General features: G+C 25.6%; 3 protein-coding genes across 4 annotated transcripts; 1 reads left to right on the plus strand and 2 right to left on the minus strand.

The window, feature by feature from the left end:
- Window positions 1-263: 263 nt before the first annotated feature.
- Window positions 264-3571, minus strand: LOC132920077 (proliferation-associated protein 2G4). Its single transcript, XM_060982138.1, has 8 exons — window positions 3251-3571; window positions 2446-2574; window positions 2277-2382; window positions 2054-2216; window positions 1657-1955; window positions 1433-1581; window positions 1234-1361; window positions 264-748 (listed from the first exon to the last, which is right to left on the minus strand). The coding sequence occupies exons 1-8, from the start codon at window positions 3345-3347 to the stop codon at window positions 584-586; spliced, it is 1236 nt and encodes a 411-aa protein (XP_060838121.1). The 5' UTR covers window positions 3348-3571; the 3' UTR covers window positions 264-583.
- A 1968-nt stretch (window positions 3572-5539) lies between these two features.
- On the minus strand, window positions 5540-12391 carry LOC132921647 (tafazzin). 2 transcript variants are annotated; one of them, XM_060984785.1, is made up of 5 exons: window positions 11840-12391; window positions 11644-11769; window positions 11434-11582; window positions 7330-7764; window positions 5540-6056 (listed from the first exon to the last, which is right to left on the minus strand). In XM_060984785.1, the coding sequence occupies exons 1-4, from the start codon at window positions 11964-11966 to the stop codon at window positions 7369-7371; spliced, it is 798 nt and encodes a 265-aa protein (XP_060840768.1). In that variant the 5' UTR covers window positions 11967-12391; the 3' UTR covers window positions 5540-6056; window positions 7330-7368. The 2 variants fall into 2 exon arrangements, with proteins under 2 accessions (XP_060840768.1, XP_060840767.1); XM_060984784.1 differs by having other exon boundaries at window positions 5540-7764.
- A 7396-nt stretch (window positions 12392-19787) lies between these two features.
- LOC132922818 (farnesol dehydrogenase-like) lies at window positions 19788-24694 on the plus strand. The gene is made up of 6 exons (XM_060986529.1): window positions 19788-20017; window positions 20570-20738; window positions 22239-22365; window positions 22551-22683; window positions 23758-23889; window positions 24329-24694. The coding sequence occupies exons 1-6, from the start codon at window positions 19886-19888 to the stop codon at window positions 24392-24394; spliced, it is 759 nt and encodes a 252-aa protein (XP_060842512.1). The 5' UTR covers window positions 19788-19885; the 3' UTR covers window positions 24395-24694.
- Window positions 24695-25795: the final 1101 nt, after the last annotated feature.

Genomic DNA, 25795 nt, shown 5'->3' on the forward strand with positions numbered 1-25795 from the left:
AACGATTAAAAGTATGATTAGTAAAAATCTTATGCATGCTTAGTAATTTTACAACATAAATGATTTTTAATACTATTTTTGCAATATTCAAAGAACTTGGGATGTTAATTTATCATTTTAACTCGATTTCAACGTTTTTATTATGTTTCACACATGATTTATATATATATATGTGTAATGTATGTAAAAATAAAGTATAAAACTAAAAATGCTTTGCTTCTAGTTTTCAAAAAATGTCATGATAAAAAAATAAACGTGTACAATGACAATGTTTTATACGCTTTATTTAAAAACAAGTCAAGTAAATTACAAATAGTTTTGGAGGGCAATGTAAGTAAACAGGATTTTAAAGTTAGTTCTATAGATCATTAACAAATTTAATATTAAAATTAAAAATATATAAAATTTAGTCAATATTGATTTTGAGACTCTAAAGCTATATGATTTGTCATTCATAGAAGTTGATACACACTCCGTAACAATTTTACTGAAAATTTCCTGATTTTCTGTTCATTACTTTTCAATGTAATTTAATGCCAAAACATGTTTGTACATAATTTCTATAAAAATGGAAGAACATTGTTTAAGCATCCACTTCCATTTTTTCAACTCCCGTTTTAGATGGTTGATCGATATCCATAGAGCAGTTTTCACCAGCAGCATTATTAGCATTTTTTTGTGGCTTCTTCTTCTTCTTTTTCACGGGTTGCAAAATTCCTCTTTGATTTACAGATGTCTTAAGTAAATTCTAAACATATTTTAATATTCATTAAATATGTTAAATTATTAAATGAAAACATTTAAAAATGGATATTACGAATAGTTTTTTTTTTTTACTAATTTCTGTTATTACTTTTTCATAGACAATTGATCCCAACCCCTCATTATTTACACTACATCCAGTTGGAAAATGTATAAAAATAATAGTAAATAAAAAGGAGAATTTAATTATATGCAAAAAATGCAAAAAACACAATATACAACATAATTGTTAATCATATTATTTTAAAGGTTAGAATAAATCTGAACAACTTTATAGCATGGGTTGTTAATGTTTTAAAAATTGTTACTATCAAATATTTTATCCAATATTATTTTTAAATAAAATGTTGAATTTTCAATATCAATTTATTTAGTCGTTATTTGATATAAAGTATCATGTGCATGATTAATAATAATGACAAAAATAGTGACTCGCTTAATTGTATTAACATGTCTGTGTATAGAACATACCAATATTTCTGGGTCTTTAATGGATAAATTAGGCACATAAAGATCCTCTTCAAATGGTAATCCTGTGATCCGAGCAGGTCCAGTTGCTGTTACTAACACTGTAAACTTGTATTGCACAACAGTTTCACCTAATTTATAAATATTTGTTAGTCAAGAATAAATTTATACTTTAAATTAGTGGTCAATAAAAAAATTATACCAGTTTTTTCAAAAAGAACTTGAAATGGTTCAATAAGTTTGTGATTTACACATTCCATCACACCCATTTTAGCTTTCTTTTCATCTTCAAAATTTCTCAAATTGAATGGCATTATACTATGTTTTTGAATAACTTCAGTATAGAATATTCTATATATAAATAAAAAAAAAAAATTATCGCTAAATAAAATAATTTTTTATTTAAAATTCAAAAATATTAATTACCTAGATGCCCTAAGCTTCAATGGGTATACTTCTTCGGTCTTTTTGAATACAGAAACCTTAGCTGTCGTTTCACGGGCAGCTCCAGTTCCTGTACTAACAAGTACATCTAAAGCATAAACTTCATTGGCCTCAATAGTTGCTTTTTCGTGTTCTTTTCTATGCGATTCACTAGGATTCTGAATAATAGTTTTGGGACCATCTAATTTAAATTGCTGCAATTGATGGCTAAGCATACCTTCAACTGGCTTACAATCAAATTCTTTGCAAACCTTCATTACCATATCAGTTATTTGGTATGTCTATAAATAGATAAAAACATACATTCATAATTTACAACTTTTTCATGAGAACTATTATATTTTTAAATTAATCATAGTTAAAACAAACTGATACTTACATCATTTCCAGGCCTCATTAACCTTAATGCAGCTTGAGATGCATAATGAGCAGCTAAGAAACAATTAGCTTTTTTATCGGTGATTTTATTATCAGAATTTGCTCCCACAACAATAGTATGAGCAATCATAGAAATGAAACCATCTAAATGAACTCCTAAATCTCTGAAATTGTAAACAACTGTATAAGTTATTTGAAATCATTTATTAAATGTCAATACATACATCTTTAAGACATCATCCTTTGCAATTATATGATCTGGTTCACTTGTAATAGGTGAAAAATGACAAATGCAACCATTTGCAGATATACAAACGGGAAAAGCAATACCTAAATAAAGATAATAGTCAAAAGTCTTATTAAATCAACATGAAAATATAACAAAATAGTTACCTTTTTTCATTTCCTTTTCTTTTTTGAATACTTTACTAGTCTCTTCTAATATTAAATTATCACCTGAAATGCATACATCACGGACTGATGCACCCTCTACACATTTTTCAATTATTTCAACAAGAACACCTGTAAAATAAAAACGTTTTATATGCTTGAGGCAATATATTGTATCACAAAACTATAAGTTTTTGCAGTGTAACATCGTTTAAAACAGGGAAAAACTGCATCATTTAGTTTTTATTAAAGCTAAAGCTGCTGGTCCATTGATTTTGTGGTCACCAATTATTTTAGATTTCTATTTTTATACATAGAAGTGGATGCCACATGCATTACTATTTAGTAGTGGCATACTGGTATCAACAATTTGATTGCTAACAGTTATAATAATTGAACTTCGATCAACCAATATGGAATTAGTTCATGTGAACACTACCATTACTAGAAAAACAAATTCATGAGAGTACTTAAACGAGGGTGCAGTAACGAGATGGGGGTGGGGGACTCATCGCCACGTATCACCGGTCATGTTTCTGTGAGATGTGCAAGGTTTTCCAAGGGACCGCCAACGTGCGTGAAAACTAATAAAGACTTCCACGAAGGCAAAGGCACCTGGCGAAGAAGCCAACTCCGCACGACCACACGACCGGGTACGCGCGAAGTTTTGTAGGTTAGGTCTAATGACCAGAAATCGTGTAAGGCAGTAAGAAAAGTCAGGGACCGGTTTTCGGTGCTACGTGTAAATTATTTCCAGAATGAGTAGATTGTAAATGCTGAATGGTGAATCCCAAATGAACCAACTTACGGTTGGCGATCTCCCCGGCTGTCTTGTACTTGATCACCACCGCCTCATCGGCGATTGTCGCTTCCACCTCGTCGTTATCCTTGTCCTTGTCAGCCATCGTCGTTCAAACGGACAAGACGACAAAATACGAAACGCTTTAAGCTATGATCCCTCACAACCTCACTAATCAAAAATCGTACACCACGAACGCACTTAATCAGAAACACACGTTTTTTGCCAGAACGTCGTCGATGCTCGATATGATGTGTATGGAACACGCACGACGCACCGAACTATATATTATTATGATTTTTGAGTTTAGTAGTAGATAAAAGTAGCGGAGTAAGGAGTGGAAGAGAAAAAATGCGGTAAACAACAGAACGGACCACTCTAATTCAGGTACGACAACTTGAAAAAATAAAAATCCCACTGATATGCTCATATGGCGTTACCGTCCAAAACACAAGTTCAATCCAATTTTTTAACCGATTCAGAATTTTAAATGTGTTACATCTTATATTTTTAATTAACACCTCGAATTAAATTAAATTTATCTTAATTATGCAGAAATACAGAATCGTTATTTCAGTTTTGTTTCCGGAAGTATGAGTTTTAAAAACAGGCTACTCTTAAATTTAAAAAAAGAAAATGTTTCTATTTTAATTTTTATCACGATTAAAGATATACTAAAGATATACCTTTAATCGTGATTTTTATTTATAGGTAAAATGTATTATTAAACATATTGATATTATCAAACATTAAATTGAATATGAATGATTAACATACATTCAATATTTCAATTAGTCAATTAGGAATTTTTGTAATCAAACAATGATGAATGAAATTAACTTGTCAAAAATTCCAAGTACCTAGTTATTTTTAAAATAAGGAAACACAAATAAAAATTAGGGAAATATTGGAATTTTTACGCAAATCCAATTTTAGATAAATCAATTTTGTTTCTTTTTTGTAATACGAACAACCGTGAAAACTTAAAATTTTCAAAATATTTTGACTTTCTAAACTATTTATAAATAATTCAAATTTTTTATTATTTTTTAAAAATGTTGATTAAAAATTAGATGTTGGGTAGAAATGCTTAAAAATTCAATATAAAACTCCTCATATGTTGTTAATTTTCAATTTAAAAATACTGAAAATCTAAACAATATTTTTTATAAACGTTTAAAGTTAGAATTTCGACTAAATTCATAATAAATTATTTTGTAGTTTGAAGTTTTGCTAAAAATATAAGTTTATTAATTTTAATGAAAGCTATTCGATTAATTTTATATTAGCAATCTGTATGGAGGACATCCCCAAAGATAAAAAAAATCTAATCGCGTTAATTTTTAATATCAGTTGATTACAATTTATATATACATAATACAATACGTAAAAAGTTATAATTGGTTAAAATAAATGTTATATTGAGAGAAGGAACACCACTTCAAGTTATAGTAATAAATATTAGAAGTACATGATTTTGTCCTAAGCTAAATTTATTAACCACTACTGATTTAGTAGATTTTTGGCCAGTGACGTTTTAAATAGTATGAGACGTACTGTTATAGTTCTAATCTAAAAACAAAATCATTCTATACAATCATAAGGTAATAAAACCCTACTACTATATTTAAAATAACAAATTTTCATTTTTACTTACTATTTATCAACCACAAAATTAAACCAAAGTAGAAAAGTTGTAGAAAAAAAAAGTTCTTCTTTTAAAAATTGATCATTATTTATCAAATCTAAATAATCTGAATCCTAATAAATGAAATTTATTACTATCAAAATCACTCAAAAATCAACAATTAATAATTTTTAAGTATATACATTATACATAAATTTAATAACTATTAAATCATTCTATGAGTTTATAAACATTGAAAACTGTAGTCACTGATGATCGTCTTTGTATAGTTTTATTAGTTAATAATGATTATCGCTGGTTGATATGAGTCAAGCAGCTAAGTTTATGATAGGGTTTTAGATTATAAAACATTAAGTATTATTTTGTACAAAGGGAGAATTTTAACAAATTGATGTAATTATTAATTATATACAAATTATCTTTATTACCTATTTTATTATATCATGAGGTTTTATGTGGTCTTACACAAACAATAATGAATACAAAAACAACTATTCCATAATTGCAACTTCTTTTTATAGGATAGTTATTTTTCAAAAAATTACAAATATATATTGTACACATTTAATGAATAATATAATATTCAAACAGAAAATTTAATAAAGTATATCTATTAAAAGAAATTGTATTAAAAACTAAAATGCAATAAGTATTAATAAGTAGGTTAGTATTTTATTAAAATAACAAATCATAAACATTACATAACTATAATCTAATTATACAATAATTATAATGTATGCACATTGTTATTTTTGTTGCTTAATTACTTTGTCTATATTGCAAATAAAATAAGAATTTCATAGTAATTATCCAAACACAATATTTCAAATAATATTCTTTGATACAGTATTAGAAAAATAAAGCATGATTAAAATAAGTATTTTTGTATGTATTGATTACATTACAACATTTTAATGTTTTATTAATTGTAGAAAATATTAAAAGATTTAAATTTAAATAATTTTTCTTTTTAAACAATAAATAAATTAAAATCTATTTGAATGAATAAATGGCAATGGATTATAGTTGTGCGTAAATGTAGAATTTAATAAAAAGCACAATTAAAAAATTTAAGTTGAGCAAAAAATTCCAGGCCACAATCAAATGAATAGTTATTAATTATTAACCTCTTGTAATCATAAGTTCTTATGCACAGTGAACGCATATCTAAAATATAGTTATTTGCAATTCAATATTTACAGTTTAAAAAATTGTGCTCAATTGGTAAATACTAAATATTAATAATTTTAAACAACATCCAACTATGTAAATTAACATTATAAAATGATAATTCAATATAAGTAGAATTTTAGCATTTGTTACCAATACATTTAAAAATGTATGTTGTATTATTACAAATTTTTATCATTATGACATTTTAAATGACACATTTGTAAAAAAAAAATATATTTACAATTATAATATTATATTAAGTAAATACATAATTATAATTGATTTTTATTTAGGTGATAATATAGTTTATTAAATTACAATGTGCCCCGAAATTGGTAACCAATGATCACATATTTTTTTTTATAATAATACCATGTAACATTAATAGATTTGACATTAAGCTCAATTCATATGTCAATTATTAAAATAGAAAAAAATTTTAAACTTAAAAATGTATTAATATCATGTTCATAATATACAATATACTATACTATAATAACTATAAGTATAACAATAATTATACATGATCTTAAGTAGAAAAATACAGAAGTATTACAATTAAACTGAATAAAAATAAATAATAATAAAAACTCAACATAATTTGCATTTGGTAAACAAAGTATTGGCAAGAGTTACAGAAAGTTCATGTAATGATGTAACAGCTAAGAGAAAATAAATTAAAATCAAGTCTCATACCTGTTAATAGCAAAAAAATGTCTGACATTTTTTTTTACATTCCCAAAGTATTAAGAGATTTACTAGTCATACTCATCATTAAAACAACTATGATAAAAGTATCTATTGAAATTAAGTACTAAGTATATTTTATATTAAAATATAATTAAATGACTCATGTTATTAAGTATAAATTATTTTGAATAAATATCATTCACGTATACTTGATTGGACGGAGGTTATTGACATTCTTAAAGAAACATCAAAAATGGATATATTTTTTAATTAAAATATTTAATAGATATATTTATGAAAAATATTTATTGAAAAATAAACTATATATATAATATATATAATTGAGGACCAAATGATTATGGTTTCAAAATTAAGTTTATACATAAAAATATGTGATATTCAATATACTACTTATAAACAATATTAAAACATAAAGTTATATGAATTATGTATAAATGATCTTTAACAGATATAATTTGTTAATTTTCATACATAACATTGTTAAGTATTCTGTTTTTTTTTTTTTTAACTTTTGAAGACATTACTCGCAAAATGCATTTCTTGAAACTCTACTCACCTTAAAGTATATATATTTCAATCATTGCAAGCCAAGCCGTCAAGAATTTAACTTGTTGTGTAACAATATTGTGTCTTGTTGCAATTTATATAATTCTTCTTCAATTTTTTCTGTAATTACTCTACGAGCTTCCTCCTCAGTCACATTGGATTCTTTCAACTTTGAGACTAATCCTTTTAAATCAATAGGCTCACCAAAATTGAATGTTACCTTACGACCAGTTCGTAAATAATATGGTGGTTCATTAGGTAATATAGTTTCCATTCCTACATGACAAATAGGTACAACAATAGGCATAATAGGGGATTCATATATCATTTGACCAACTCCCCATTTAAGGCGTATGTAGGTTTTGCTCATATTAACACGACCCTCAGGGAAAATATGCAGCCATTTACCTTTAGTCAACAGTTCTACACCAAACTTAACAGCCTCCTGTAACAAAATGGATAGTTATTATAAAATCAGATTTTTTTTTTACTATATATAAAAAAAAATACATTATTTTTAATATTTTAGATTTTGAGTAAAGTAAGTAATGTATTTATTTTACTAATATTATTTATCTATTTAAAAGTTTATTTTATATTTAATTATTTTTTCTAATAGAAAATGTTCCAAAATGTTCATACAATTTTATCTATAAATTTGAAACTAGATATTAAATGATATTTAAGCAAAGACAATTTATTTAATTTTATACATTAACAAAAAATTATTAGAAATGATTATATTAAGAAACATTAAGCTATGAATGTTGACAAAATTGGATTTTCTTATAAATAATAACTATTTTTTATTTTTTTGAACTGAAACTACATTTCTAACAATAGCTTAAAAAGTTTAAAACAATCAAATTAAAAAGTAAATATATTAAATAATAATTTTGGAACTTTATAATAACAATTAATTAATGACAAATTATTTACATAACAGTAATTTAAGCAAGTAAACATTGATTATATAGTTTAAAAAAAAGTATACAATTAGATACCCTAACCTTTTAAAAGAGTCATGTATATGACATATAGATTAAGTCCGCGTGTATGAAAAGTATTTTAATGATAATGCTATACAGAGTGATTTGCTAAACATCCTTAATGCATTTTTTCATTTAATTATGATGATATTCGTGATCTGATTTTAAAATGTTTATATATACTTAAAGATCATATTTTTAAATAATTAAGGTATTTTGTACTATAAAGGAGTATTCTGTGGTAATACTAACCATTTTTTTCAAATGAGATTCACCTTTTTTTAATTTACATTTTTAAGTTGACAATTTTTTAGAAAATGTTAATGTATTTAAATCAAAATTTATCAAGTAGTTTCCAACATATAAAACTTTATGTTCTAAGAATCAATGATACCAGCCCAGGCACTAAGCTATAGTGGTATGTTTAGTATATTCTATAGGTACAGCTCTAAAACTGCAACATTTTGCGGGGATCAAATTATTACTTTTTTTTTACAAAAGTAATTTTGATTTTATTTTTTTTACTATGTTTTTAAAAAGAAAATGTAAATTAATAATGAATGTATCTTTTTACAGTTAATACTATAACAAATTGTATATTCAAATATAATTTAAAAATAACTTTAGGAGCGAAAAAGGTGATAAATTGAAAAGTACCTATAAGTGGAGAAAACCTAAATATGCCATTGCATTAAAGTTATACAAACAATTTAAATAAGTTATTAATTATTATTTAGACAATTATTAAAAATATTATAATTTACTTATAAATTAATATCCTACCTTACATTTAGGTTAGTATAGTATGTCTTTTATTGAAGGAAAAATACTAAATACCCCATATAATATTTTAGATCATATTTTATTATGTTAATAGTGTTCATATGTTTTCAACTTGTCATTATATTATATATAATTTAAAATTTAAAGTTCATACTTATCTTAAAAAAAGTATTAGCTGATTCAAAAATGTTATTAAAAGTTAATTTTAATGAGTTATTTCCCATAATATTGATTACTGGCATTCAATTTTTATAACAAATATTATTGTTAGTACAAAATAATATGTGTGATATTTAAGCATACTTATAAAACTGTCTTATTTATATATATATATATATATATATTACTATAAAATATTAGTTGTTAACTATGATCAGTGGTGTGTATAGAAAATAATTTCAGGGGGGGGTTAAAAAAAATTTCCATTATTAAATTCCAATTAATTATACAATCAAAATCAATGCCCGTACCAACCATACATTTTTGGGAGGGGGGAGGTTGAACTCCTATATACACCACTGACCATATATTATTAATTGTAAATAATGTATTAAAATTTTATTATTGTTTACCGTTATTTGAACATTTTGCAACGCTATATACAAAATATCATACTACAATGGACGATCACCTAATGATAAATTCTAAACGGATGTGTGGCAAGGTGATAACTGATAAAAAATAGGTATACATAGTTCAATAAGTCAAAAATTACTTATTTTTATGATTTAAAAAAAAAAAAAACGTTTTCTGAATAATTTAAAGGAAAAATGGTGATTCTCATTTCATAAACAGAAGTTTTATATCACTATAAGACACTCCTTAAATGGTATAAATGTTCAAGAATATAAATATATAGTCTTTAAGTATGTTTTAAAAATTCCAAAAATCAGATATTGAATATTTGCATTATTTAAGATAAAGTAGGTGAGAAATGAGCTGTTTGATGAATCACTCCGTATATTAAAAATTTAAAAATATATGGGCTATAATCAACATTTATTGGTTATATTATTAATAATAAAGATTAGATTAGGAGTTTACATTGTAGGTAAATACTATGAACTTACTTATACAAATAAATATAGTGTAAGTAGTAATAAACAATCTCTATTATAAAACCATAACGTATAAGATATTTTTAAAATAAATAATTCAATTTTTTGAAAATTTTTTAAAATAAAACAAAAATATTAATTCTAAAATGTATGAGAAATATGTACTTAATATATAAAAATAAATATTACAGACATAAAAAACTTAAATATTACAACTAAATGTGCAAATTTATTTCAAATTCAAATCAAACTAAAAATATTCAAAAATTGAACAATCCTAATTATCATTACTTACTTCTTTAATTTTGGAATTATATTGTGAGAGTAAGATAAAAAAAGATTTATGTTGAAAACGAAAATGAAAATAAAATAATATGTTAATATAAAGAAAGAACATTTTTGTTGCCTTAAATATAAATCACTTATTACTTAAAATACTGAATTAAATAAATTTTATGTATTTAAGTAATTATTTAGTAATTAGGTTTTATAAATTTAATAAACATCAACTATATCTATAAGAAATTTCATATGGCATTTTTTTTTTTTTTGTTTTTAATTCATAAATAATAATATCTATTTAATATGAATAAATGAAAACCGTTTAATAAGAAGAATAACTTTATTATAGAACTAACATTTAATTAATTTTATTATTTATTTATTTTTTCTAACTATTTTCATTAGGTAACATTAATAATAATAATTATTGATTTAAAAAAATAAAAATTAATTAAAATCAGACTATAAACAAATTGTATCTATTTAAAAACTGTAAAAAATCAATCAACTATGGTTCAATATATATATGACCTTTAATGACATACTTAATAAATCAATAACACACTATTAATAATTGTATACAGTTAAAAGTATAGTTGAATAATAAAACAATCCATCAAAAATGCATTGTTAAAAATCATAATTTATGCACATATTAAAAGTATAAAAGGTAATTACCTAATTGAAAATAAAAATGTAATTAAAATATACCTAAAGGCCAAAACCTATCTAAACTGATAGATAGGTATTATACCTACAAACTAAGATAGTTGAAATTTTATAAGATTAAGTTATGATTTATTAAGATTATTTTTAATATAAACATAATAATATATAATCCATATAAGTAATCATTAAAATTCAATATTTTTTTTTTAATTTATATCAATTTTGATATCTCTAACATTTAATAATATTTTGTATTTATTTTAACTACCTACGTACAATTTCATCATAAAAAAAATCAAAATAATAATTTATAATAAAAGAAATTTAATTAACCTGATATACTCCAGCACCTCGAATCGTTGGCACACATTGACCAAGCATAAAAAAATGTGCACAGAATGGATTTGTAAAGCATATGTCATTGGCGGCCAATGCCCAGCGCATTTTATTTGACATTATTAAATTCTTCCAACCCAGTGCAGCTAAAATAATCCAAAATAGTTGACAAAAAAACTTAATGAAAGATGTATATTATCTACATACCCCAAATACCAGGATCATCAAAACAAGAGTCATGATTAGATACTGTTATGAGAGGTATATGCTTGGGTCGATTGATTGCTTTGTCGAATGAGACGAGATTGTAAACTTTTGCTTTGTTGAACCATTCTACAAAAAAACAAACATAGCATACAGGAGGAGCTCCTTACATGTATTGATAAAGGACGCGAATACTTACTGATGAAAATCTTGCTGAATATACCGACGGCAGCTAATGTGATGCAAGACGCGACGTTCCAAAATATCTGTCGATTCCTGAGTTTTGGCAAAACCCAATCAATGTTGTACTCTTTCTTTACGACCATGGTTAGTTTTACATCGGATTCGGATTTTTCTTAAAAATATCTATTTGCACGACCTTTTTTCTAGTCGCGTGTTACTGGCAGCGCGCACAATTTATGAGGGCTCCACTCATCGATTCGTTATAGCATACATGAATAACAAAATATCAAACACCGGGAAAGGTATAACTATCCTAAATACGTGAATAATAAATGACAATGAGAACGGCCGTTATAGACAATAATACGTAATAGGAAAGGAAAATTAATAATATATATTAGGTACGACGACGACGACGACGACGACGACAAAGCGGGAGAGCGAACGCGGCGACGGCCGACCACCACACTACAGTGGCGAACGGAATTACATATTATTGGCAATATTATGCACTATTATTATTACCGTTCCGCACGGGCACGACGGCAGCGGTCGTTATCACTTTTCTCATGGTCGCGGGTTCCCCGTGGTGGTTACGACGATAGATAACGGACACGTCGGGTGAGCGCGCGCAAGTTTTCCCCACCAAGACCGACGACGGTGTAAGCCGTAAGTGCCACACAGACCGTCAAAAATGCGTTCGAATATTGTATAAACTTATAAACAACCGCCGAAACGCCGACCGGACAACCCTGAACCCTGGAGACCTTGAAGGCTCGACGACCCTGGTCAAGTACAGGTAACAGGTTGACGATAATGGTTACTGGTTTTGACTGGACAGGGCATCGCACCCCATACAAGTTCGAAGCGGGAAATTGCCGCGGATGGCTACATTAGTATAAGATACTATAATTTAGTGTGTAAAGGTGTTAAACTATTAACTGTTACCTAATTAGTACTATATAATAGTACCAACCAATATAAAATAATAAAATATAAAAAAACCAATTAGGTACTCGTTTTGAAACACTTCAATGTACCTACCTATACGCATATTATACCTATATAGTAATATATAGTAATAGTATTCTGATCTTAGACTTCGTGTTTATGATTGATGAACAGTCAAACCAAACTAAATTCGGAATTGACCATGTAAGTATAGCAGTCTTAAAAAATTGTTTTGTTTTATGATAATATAGTCCGTCAAAATATATTATTTAAAATTCAAAAAGACATTTTATAGGAAAAAAAGTTATACATTTCAAGCGTAGTCAGAACAATAATTTTCTTCTTTTAACATTAGGTACCTAGGTATTATTGAGTTATCAATTTGCACTAACACGACTCCTAAATATAACAAATAATACCTATTTTAATACTTTATGCAATTGTCATTACATTAATCACTATAATATTGTCATTCATCGGATAACACAAACACTGCAGAATGCTTTCCCAACTTTGTGAATTTTCTACGTATGCTATAAATTATAATACTACCTTATATATTACCTTAATTTAATAACGTTTCTTCAACCTGAAAACTAAAACGAAAAATTGACGTCTAAAACGACTACGTTTACCACAAGACCTTCTTCTGTCAGACGTCAGTGAAGATGAAAATCAAACTTAAAGCTACCACAAACACGCCAAATTTATAATTAATTAAATATGTAAATAATATGTAAATACACTTGTAATATCATGTATATGCTGAAACATTTTAAATTTAATAAACAAAAAAAAATAATTTGATAAAAACAAAGAGCTGGTGCTATTTGGTTAATTAGCATAGATGCAACTAAGGAAATTTGTATGATTTAGGGGGGTTATTATTGTATTAACAGCATAGACACATTACACACAGTGGTTTTACCCCCGTACCCCAGGGACGTAGACAGGGGAGGATCTCCTCACCGAAATGTCATTTTTTAGAATCTGATAAGAATGGTTAAAATTACTTAAAATTATTATTTTTTTTTAACTTGACTCCTCCCCCCCCACCCGAAATAAAATCCTGACTACGTTTCTGCCGCACCTTAATAATTAATATATACAAATATTACTCAGCATACAAATAATATATAAATAAATGTATTAAATTGGTAAATTCATTAATTGAAATATAAATTATAAATAATAAGTCAAAATTAAGATAATTAAATAGCATATCAAAATAACATTTAATTTTAGTATGATTATTTGTTATATTGTTATAACAAAATTTTAACAAAAATACAACATAAAAATAGGAAAGTGGATACCGCTCTGCTGTACATTAGGTGTCGAGAAGTTACTATTTTGGGTGTGTTAAATTAAAATTCAATGATATATCAATATATCATAGTATACGAAAAACGATTCTAAGCGAAGATTGTCTGTCACTCTGTCAGTCTATATCACGAAGAATAGCTATTAAAATCATTTATTTTAGTTTTAATATTACAATAGGATATAGACATTTCTTTTGAAAATATTGCGTTTATTATATTATTATTATTATTTATTATTATTATTAAAATAATATATGTTTATACATATTTTAATATCATATCAACTTATAATATAACTCAAAATGTTTAATGTAATAACATATTTCTGTAAATACCGTAAAACAGTAAAAATAGATTCGAAGCTTAAAAAACTATCATTTCGTATAGCAAAATTTATAATATACGCACAAGTTTTAAGTTCCCACGAATAATGTTTTTAAACTATTACAAAATAATTAACGTGATTTATCGTTTAAATAAGTAATTTTATTCAAATTTGAATTTAAAATGACTATAAAAATATTTTTCTTGATACATTTTTAAAATTGTATGATTATAGTATGAATTTATAAAGAAGCTTGTATTAAATTTTCAAGCATTTTTATCTAGCGAATAATATATTAATATGTAATCGACATTTATAAAAAAGTGGGTATCGCTCTGCTGTATAGTAGAGATGGAGAGTAGGTCACTGGTCACTATAATGGATGTGTTAAATTTGAATGCAATGACAGGTATCATTGTATACGAAAAACGATTCTGAACGGAGATGATTTGTCAGTCAATGATTTTCGCGGTTTTGATACGAGTATATTTCGTAAACATTTGAACTTCAATGCTTATAAACAAAAATTGTGACTAACAATTTTTGATTTTATTTTTTACGGTAAGTACAACTTATAATAAACCTTGTATTAAATTTTAAAGATTTTTTGGATAGCCAAATTTTTTTTATCGGCATTTTAAGAAAAAAAACTTAAAAAAGGTAAAAATATTTTGAAAATTTAATCGTAAATAGATAACCATAATATAAACATTTTATGAAAATTTCAAGTATTTACAACGATTTTTTTTTGAGTTACAGCAAAATAAAAAAATCGATTTTGTCAAAAAGTGGTTATGCGTAAAAATTCCCGTTTTTCCGTTATTTTTTCAGGGTTTGTCCCGACGCTTTTGAAAACTACTGGACAATTTTAAGTACCAACTATATGAATTTTCCTTTTCAAAGAGGGGCTGAAGTAAAAAATCGAAGTATTATTACTACTTCAAAACGTGATGACAGACACAAAAATAAAAAAAAACACACATCATTGTAAAATCAATACATTCATCACTCCGTTCAGAATCTAAAAGTAGTAAAACAAATTTATATAATATAACTATAGTATATTATGTTTATATGATATTAGTATTAAAGAAAAACAATATTGATTGGAAAAACTCACATAGGCCATTTAATAAAATCGTTGGTACCTAAATACTAGATAATCATATTTTAACTCAAATAGATCAGTTAATTAATGATGCTTATACTTGTGCTTATAATTATATAGCTTATATAAGTTATATACAGCAATTATCAGACTTAAGCTGCAATAGCTCTACCTTGAAATAGATAATACTACCTATTTAGTTTCCATTTATAAATTTACCATAGTGTATTAGTGTAATACTGCCTATAAAATTATTTGCATATATAGGTATACATTTTAATATTTTAAATTCTCCTAACGTTTGCACTAATTTATCACGAAAAAAAAAAATTAAAAAAATACGACCAAACACTTAAAACCGGCCTATATTTTAAACGGCCCAGTTTTATTTGGTTGCTCGCCAGGCCAATCGGGAATCCAGCCCTGTATACCAGATAATAATGAAACCAACTTACCAACCAACACACCATCCATTGATTGACTCTCAGTTGGGTATTAACAATAATAAAAACTATAGTTAATAACCTCTTAAATAAGTATCAATAATATAAAATCACTACGAAATATAGCACTATATTTAACTAATAGTTAATTAGATATTAGATAAATCTAGTCAGCTGTTATAATACTATATTGTATGTAAACCGAGTAAAAGACTTGAACGCGCTCTGACCATCAACCGCTCATGAATCGACGGACAAATTATTATGATACACGTAAATAGTAATACCTCCATAATGACCATAATATTATACTATGGTAGAAACCGAAATGGCTGAAGTACAGCCGTTGAACAATTTAGATTTAGACTATATGATTCAAAAATCTACATTTACCTATTTGTATATAGATACAATATTGTGCTTAAATAAATTTACGATTATTGTAAAGTGTGAAGGTTGTAAACGTATAACTTATAACTCATCCAGATGGCAATATCATTTTAATTAAAATTACTGGAGTAGGTCAAATTTTCATTTATCAAATTTGCAGATTTGTTGAATTTTCAATGTTTTTGATAAAACTTATAATAAGTTTTCATTAAAAAGAATACATATTACATTACATTTCATTGTGTAGAGCAGTATTTCCCAACCTTTTTACCACCATGGACCACTTTAATTTTACGAAAACTAGGAAGATCTTTTTTGCTCATTAACAAAAATATACAAAATCAATCAAAAAATGTTAATTTTTATTACTTTACTTTACATAAAAAAAAATCTATGGGACTGCGGACCACTGGTTGGGAAACACTGGTGTAGAGAATCGAACGCAAATGCTAACATTTATTTATATCCATTAATTAGTAATGACTACTGAGTACTGACTAAAGAGAATGCGCCAGTAGTCAGTATTCTACCCTAAAAATAAAAATAACAACATTTTTTTATTCAAATCAAAAAAAAACTCTCAAAATTAGTAAATATACGTAATTATTTTTGTATTTATTAAATTATGATTTTTTATAATAATTAAAGGTTATACTTATTGTCCATTTTAAGTTTATTACTAGTATTTTAACTTAGCTTTGAAAATAAAACGTATTAAACAAAATCCAAACAGTAAACACGGACTAATTTGTGATACATACGGGACATACGTCAATCATTAATAATTATCATTTTGATTTTTAATTTATTATTTTTTGTTTGTATTTTGTGTAGTTATGTCATTACTCATTTCCTAATATATGAATTGTGATTGTGATAAAATAAAATAAACCATTACAGTCCATTACGGCCTACAAGTGCTAAATAATTGTTTTATCATAAAATTAATTATGTAGATAATTCCATAGGTCGTCGGCTAACCATTGAAGGATTTTAAAGGTGTTCGTCCTTCGTCCATTTGCTGAAATTATTAAATACATTTTTTTACGAAGACTAACTAGTAGACAGCATAATATATGTACACATATATTATTTTGATTGAAACTGATACAAAATTAGTGCTTAAAAATATGTGTCAACCTTTGATATTTTCAAAATACGTATATAAACATTTCAGTTGTTATTATAATTTTGAATTTTCAGTAAGTAATCAATCATAAGTAACCCGTACACATAAACCCGGGATTTATAATACGAGTATAAATTCACACTCGCTACAAGTTTATATAACTAAAATTAAATTTATATGTATCTTGAAATAGTTGAAACATCCAAATAAATTTAAAATAGTAGGTGTATTATAAAAAGAAAAACATACTTCAAGCCACTTACTCCTTAGCATCTAGATTCGAGTACTTACCATCTCACTTTCTGATCTCTTTTGATTATACCACTGCACTAACACCTAACCTACTTAAAACATCGACTGTGTACATAATAACAATAAATAGTAATAAATAAAAAAAAAATTGACTTGAATTTGTATATTATACATTTAATTAATTGTGATTTGTATGTACAACCTTGTGAATTATATTAAAAACAAAAAAGCACATTTTTAACCACGCCAGTTGTATTAATAGTACTAAGCCTGTAAGGCTGTAAAAGTGAGAAAGAAAATGTTCTGTTTTGGAAACTAAACCTATTATGACCAGGGACTTAGTTTACCTTATACCTTTTCAAATCTTGGACTCAGTTTACCACAAAAACGGTATTTCGGACTCAATTTACCTAGCCCCGAAAGAATATGTATAATACAATTTTGTAGGTAATATTTTAAGCCACCAAGGCACCATACATGTGATATATAGTATATTGGACGAGTACTCACTTGTATAAAATATTAGTAAAAATGAATTAATTTGAATTGAGTTAAGGTATTAATTTACTACAATTTAATATAAAACATAAAACATTTTTTTATTAGGAATAAAATAAAAAATATCCAGCGATAGGTAATCTACACCTATGGATATATTTCGCAAAATCACAATGCTATAATACTTTTATAACTATTTAAAAATAATAATTAAATAATAACAGAGATAAAGAAAAAATTTTATTTTTTATTCTGGGGATAGTACTATAATAAATGTATAAATTGAGTTCCCAGAACCATAGCTACGTTGTATAGTGGGCGAAGTGCCTCTCTTATTATAGAACCTCTCATAATTGAGTACAATAACAGTTAAATTAACTAAAGTGTACTCACATGCTCAATCCCTACGTCACTGCGTGGTTGTCGGTCAGACAACCATCATATTGTCACTTGTCGGTCTAATAAAGGTTGAAGTTTTATTTTAAGAATTAACAAAATCTATTAACTTAAAATTATATAAATGGAGGTGAAAAGTGAACAAATTTTGAAATTGGACGGATAACTTTATATGCGATAATTGCGGCTATGCGTAATCTGCAGTGCACCACTATGCTTGTTTAGTTTTTAAAATGTTTGAAATTTCTAAGACTATAATTTATTAAGTTGTGTTCAGGATCATTTTTGTAAATTTAAAAATTATTTAAATGTACTTATATAAATGCATGATTACAATATTTTCTTCAATCATATGCGTATTGATGATTGATCGAAGCGAAACTTAATATAATGCCCAACAATTTAATTGTGTATCCTATATTCCTATTTGAATTCTGTTCTCTTTTTAACAAGTACCGAACAATATTATATTCTAGATAATGATTTTCCTATATCCTACATGTATTATTATTATTATTATTTTGTTGTCATTAACAATATAATTCCTGTCACTACAGCAGTAATTAAAATGGTTGTAATCAAAAATAGTAAATCTAGGATATTGTGCAAATAAAATATAGTACATAATCAAGGTGAAACCTTGATATTAATATTATAGGTTACATCTTTGATCATTATTTCAATCGGTCATTAAATATTATGATTATGTGACACAATCTTAAATATTAAACGCCATAATTTTTGGATGGATGATGAATATTAATATATTCTCGATTAATTGACTTTTATAAACCAAAAAATTGTGATTACAACTGATTACAGTGCCGAGGGTTTTTTTTCGAGGGGGGGGCTTAATTTTTTATAGCCAATTATGACAACAAATTAAGCTTACACTGTATTTCTGACAATATAATTCATATAATTATACAAATTATCAAATCAATATCAAGTAAGTGTGATAAGAGCGGTGTTGCTTAATCACCACAAATAGTAATTAAATTAATTAAATTATTGTCGTGTCTGACATTTCGGGGGGGGGGGGCTTGAGCCCAGAGGCCGGAAGCCCTCCCCTAGCTACGGTACTGACTGATTATAATTTAGAATTCAACAAGTACCAACCTACCTTCGTAATACTCAAATAAAAATATAGCTGTTCAGAATGTGTTTCAGTTGTTGTTTGAACATCGATAAGCTCTGACCGTGTAGTTTTTACAGTTAAACAACTAATTTTAATTAAAAACAGAAATGGAAAAATGGAATGGAAAAGTTGCTATAGTAACAGGCGCTTCTTCTGGAATCGGAGATGAGACTTGTAGACAACTGGTTGAAAAAGGAATGATTGTTGTTGGTTTTGATATAAGCGACGATAAACTTCAGGTATGCTGTAAATAAAATTAAATAGTGTTCTGTTTTTAGAACCTATTTCATAAGTTTAAATAAACATTTATATTAATTATAAATCAATAAAAGTTCCTGTATAATAAAATATCTCGACGTGTTTCATTTTACATCTGAATAGAACGATACACTGTAAATTAATGTTCAGTGTTTCTTAACTTATTTTATACAGAAACCCACTACTTAATAGTCACTTAATTTGCCTGGCATCCTATAAAAAATTGAATTTTGCTATTATGCTGTAACAAGTTATAGTATAATTCCATAATTTAATATTTTAATCATATTATAATATATTTGTGTGTTGTGTCTTTAGACCATCAAACGATTTCGCAATAATAGGTTGGGAAACATTATTAAAAATGTTTTACGTAGATATATTGGTTTTTAGGGAAAAGGGGGGTTCTGGTAGCAAATTGAATCTGGTTGTACTTAAGTATTTATATTTTATACTTTTCTAATTGTATTATTAATACATATGTATGTATACTATGCATATACCATAGTATGTAATGTAATATATTTTTTCAGATGTTAGAAAAGGATTTAAAAGGAAAACTGGGTAAATTTTATTACCTTAAAGTTGATTTGTGTTCGGAAGAAAACATTTTGGAAGCTTTTCATTGGGTAAAGCAAACATTGAAATCAGTTGACGTACTAGTTAATAATGCAGGTGTCTGGAAGTATAGTGATTTGTTAGGTAAATTGAACTAATTTATATTTTATAGTATATAAGACATACGTAATTCCTAAGATTCTAGTATAATATAATAATTAATTGTAGGTATTAAGTATGTAAAATAATATATAATAAAATATTTAACGGTTTAAAGAACATATTATAAGTCGCGTATCACCATGAGAAATCAATATATTAAAATTCAAAATTTTTATTATTCTTTTTTTTTACAGTAAGGTTAATTAGTAAGTAAATTCTAATTAAATGACATAAATTTCAGGTTTTTTTCAAAAATTCAAAAGTTAAAAAAAAATCGTATATCATTTAGTTTTTTACATTTTCAAGATAATCTATTATTAAATCATATTTTTAAAACAGTTTAAAAAACTATAAAAACGGAATAAAAATCGATAAAATCATGTGAATATTAGTTATAGCGTGTATGATTTAGCAGTGTACTTGTGTACTACTGAGTTATCTCGTCGATTTTCTTATGTTGTCTATAGTTTAATTTTAACTTTGAGGTATTGTCAATGAGCGAAATAGGTCAGGAAGATCATACAACACATCAAATATTAACCATACCTATGATTGTATGATGTACTGATAAGCCATTCCAAATTTAATATTAGTAACGGTTAATTGCAATAAGCCATTAAATTATATCGTGTTTGATTGCAATTAGCCGCTGCCACTATAGTATAGAATGGCTTATCTGTCTATACAATCTTGTATAATAAAATTGTTACATAATTTATAAATTAATTCTCTAAAATATTAAAATAATTAATTTAATTGAATTATTCTAAACGTAACATTTTTGTATGAATGAGTTTCATACTTCTAAAAAAATATTTTGTTTTAATCATTAGATCCTATAAAATCTTTTTAACCTTTAACTAATCTAAACAGTACACTGTTTGACGTACGTATACTACTCTACTATACTATCAACCATCATTTGCTGAATTATTGTGGATATCTATTAAAAATATTTGAATTTTTTTTTTATGTGGTCAAACCGTGGTGCTACAAGAAAGAAATTCACCCTTGCGGGCTATCCTTCCTCTCGTATCTGCATCATCTATTTAGAAAAGCGCATTTAACTTGAACAATACATGTTATGTACAAATACATGTTGTATAAATCATGTAAATTACAAACTTTGGGGGCCTCTTACCACCCTAAATTTGGTCTTCGACTTAAATTTAAATTAATACAATTAATTTATCTGAATTATCAATGATAAAAGTTTATAACAAATCACGATATTATTATGATTTTATGGGTATTCTTACAACATTTGAGGATTTGAGCAAATATTAACGATACCTAATTATAATTCACAATAATTATTAATTTTTAAATTTAATAAATTATTTATATGTAATTTAATTTTAAATACAATGTTCAGAAGTAGGTACCAGTTGCGTGTAAATTTGTAATCAATGAAATTATATTATTAATATTTGATTATTGTAATATCAGTATTATAAACAGTTACCTTTATAAAACTTCCAGGAAATACAAATGATTGGAAACAAATGTATGACATTAATATCATAGGTGCTAACATTTGCAGCAGAGAGGCTATAAAAATCATGGAGGAAATACAAATCAAAGAAGGTCACATTATAAATATTAATGGGTAACTATTTAAATATATATTTTATTTAATATAAAAGCGTAAAGATAAATATATATTCATTGATTTTTCAAATAAATAAATTCAAATACCATTTAACAATATAAAATGTAATTTATTTCTAAGCTTATAACAATAATACTTATGTACTATTTTATTATTAACATTAAAATCAATTTATGTTGTAGCGTTGCAGGTCATTACATATTTCCGTTCTTGAAAGATGTTTCAGTTTATAGTGCTACCAAACATAGCGTCACTACAATTACAGAATATTTAAGAGAATTGATGGGCATGAAAAATTTACCCATTAGAGTCACGGTAATTTATTAGTTTTTAGGTTTATTACAAGCTGTATAAATCGATTTCAATGTATATATATTATAATATTGATAAATTGGTTATAAATTATGTTTTATATATATTTATAAATTTGTTAAATGAAAATCTAATACATTCCAAGAATTTTACCTTACTTGTTTTCTCTGCCAAATTTTTTAAGAGGATGTCACACTGTTTGTTTTCTCTCTCCAGCCCACGCGCAACATAGACAAAACGCACTTACGCAGTCTGAGTAGAACTCGTTCAATTTTGGTTCTAGAGTAAATATACCTACTATAAAATTAAATTTTTATAATATTTCTGAGTTCAAAACGATGAGTTTTTTCCATTATTCTCAATACAACGTAAATTATATTGTTTAGAAATAGCTATAAATTACAACATTTTTAAATAACCTTTAAATTTTTTTAAAAAGCTCATCGTCATGTACTCAGAAATATTATCAAAATTTAATTTTATAATAGGTATATTTACTTTAGAACCAAAATTGAGCGAGTTCTACTTAGACTGCGTATATGCGTTTTGTCTATGTTGCGCGTGGGCTAGAGAGAGAAAATAAACAGTGCGTGACATCCTCTTAAGAACACAGTAAGTTGATTAATTTGAATTTTGAAATTTTAATTATAATAATATATTATTGTCTATAAGACAAGTTTTTTAATTAAATGTAATTTATATGATGTATATTTTATCTTAGTCTTTAGAGTAATTTTAAATTATATTATACTATACTTATTGCAGTCAATAAATGTAGTAGCATTGTTAAGTAACTATTCTGGTATCACATAACTTTTGTTTCAATAATATTTTAAAACCAATAACTAGAAATTAGAGAGTTAATATTTACCTATATAGTGTAATATTTACACGTACAATAATTTAATGGTACATATTAAATCTTCGAACTTATTTTTTTTATTCTTTCAATATATTTTAAAAATACCTAATATCTATACTATAAAATATTTTATTTAAATTCAAAGTAATATATGAATATATCATACCGAATTTTATAAATTTAAAAATACTTAATTTGGATCATTTTAATTTTAGAGTATTAGTCCGGGTGCAGTAGAAACTAAAATGACTGAAGAGTTAAGTAAGTTGGAAGGTGTGAAAATGTTGAAATCTATTGACGTTGCTGAAGCTATTATGTACGCATTGAGCGCACCACAGCATGTTAACGTAAGTCTAAAATAATTTATACTTAAACATTTTTAGCATGCATATTATAAAAGATAATATATTTCGCGTTCATTAATATTTAAAAAAAAGTTATAATTAGTACCTATGTGCTTAGGTTATTAATATTTAAGTGCATTTATACAGTAATTTTTTTTAATTAGTATTAATTTATATGAACATTTTCCCAATTGTTACGTCTTAATTTTTCGACTTACACTGCTATTATTTAGCCAGGATTTAGTACGAAATTGTATTATGACCCATTTCCGAATTTTATATGACTTTCCTTCCCACTCCAAATGATGATTTACACGTCTAGGTATTTCTTTAGCAACTCCCAAATACTACCGATCGTGTTAAGTTGTTTTGTTCGATCCAGCTTATTAGTACGTAATTTATAACGCTTGTGCTTATAACTTATAAGTTTTAATTATTACAGATCTCCGAAATCATCATAAGACCAACAGGCGAGAATGTATTAGCTTTTGTTAAGAAACTTTTATAGATATCGATTATGTTTTATGATTAATATAGTTACATATACATATAGTTACATATCTACAATTTGAACCTCAAGTATAAACAAAAGTAGTACCTACGTATTTTACTATTTAAAAATAAATATATAATGTTATGTATCCAATGACCAATATGCATACCTTATTATAGATAATCTATTTTTACCTTCACATAATTCATATAAATCATTATTATATACACTTCAATAAAAAAAATATTAATAAAAACCCTTCAATATAATATTATTGTATTATTACAGACATTTTTAATACATTTTTCTTCTTTTTTTTTTGTGTTTTTTTTTAATGTTTATACCTTGATATATATATGTATATGATTTATTTGATATTGCTTTGACGGACGATTATCAATCAATAGATAAAGTTTATTTTTAAATATACATAAAACAATTGTATTTATTAAAATATAAAAAATACACATATACTTGTTTTTGATGAAAATTATTTTGATTTCTCAATTAATTTAATGTGCATCTTTATTTTTTTAAAGACTAGCTACATGAAAAAGTGTTTTTAAAAAAAAATGTTGGTCATATTATACTATTTAATCAGAACTTTCTTAAAATTTACTGTGTAAAAAACCCCTTATAAATGATTTTTATTTATATATTATTTGGTATTATAATATTTATAAATTAAGGTATAATTATTTTAGGTTTGTGGTTTTTTTGTAACAGTAGATTTTAAGTTTTGAAATACCTACGATTTTTATGATAATATTATCGTTTATTAAAATTAATTTAATTTTTATATGATATATTAATTATTTTAGTGTAATCTTAAATCAGGTAGTACATATTAATAGTAGCAATGTAGTATATTAAGTATTTATATTATTTGAATACTTGAAATATTTTAATTGAGATGTTATTAATTACCTATACATCTAATAACTTACTGTATCATAACAATTCCACAATACTATATTTTCAGTTATTTTTATTTTTTTTTAAATAAATCATAATGTCTAAATTAATAAACATTTTGAAATCAACTCTATATTTAATAAAATAATTAAATAGGATAGGTATCATAAAAAAAAAATAACGAGATTAGAATATAATTCTTTCAATGTTCATTTTTGTCTGGCACTAAATATTAAAATTATGATAAAAAATGACATACCCGCAATTCAAGTAGTCGTGTTGTCTTCGTTTTACGAGTACAAGTTAGAAATTTTTTTTAAATTGTGATATTTAACATATTTTAGCGTCTATAATCTGTAAAAGACAATTCAAACAAACAACAAACTTTACGGATGCAAGACGTTAAGAGGACGCTCTTAACACGATATACATACAACCTCCCAATAAATGTTTACAGGTTTTTTAACACAACATAGAATGTTACGACGATATGTTATAATT

Source organism: Rhopalosiphum padi, chromosome 2 (assembly GCF_020882245.1).
Source record: "Rhopalosiphum padi isolate XX-2018 chromosome 2, ASM2088224v1, whole genome shotgun sequence".
NCBI lineage: Eukaryota > Metazoa > Arthropoda > Insecta > Hemiptera > Aphididae > Rhopalosiphum > Rhopalosiphum padi.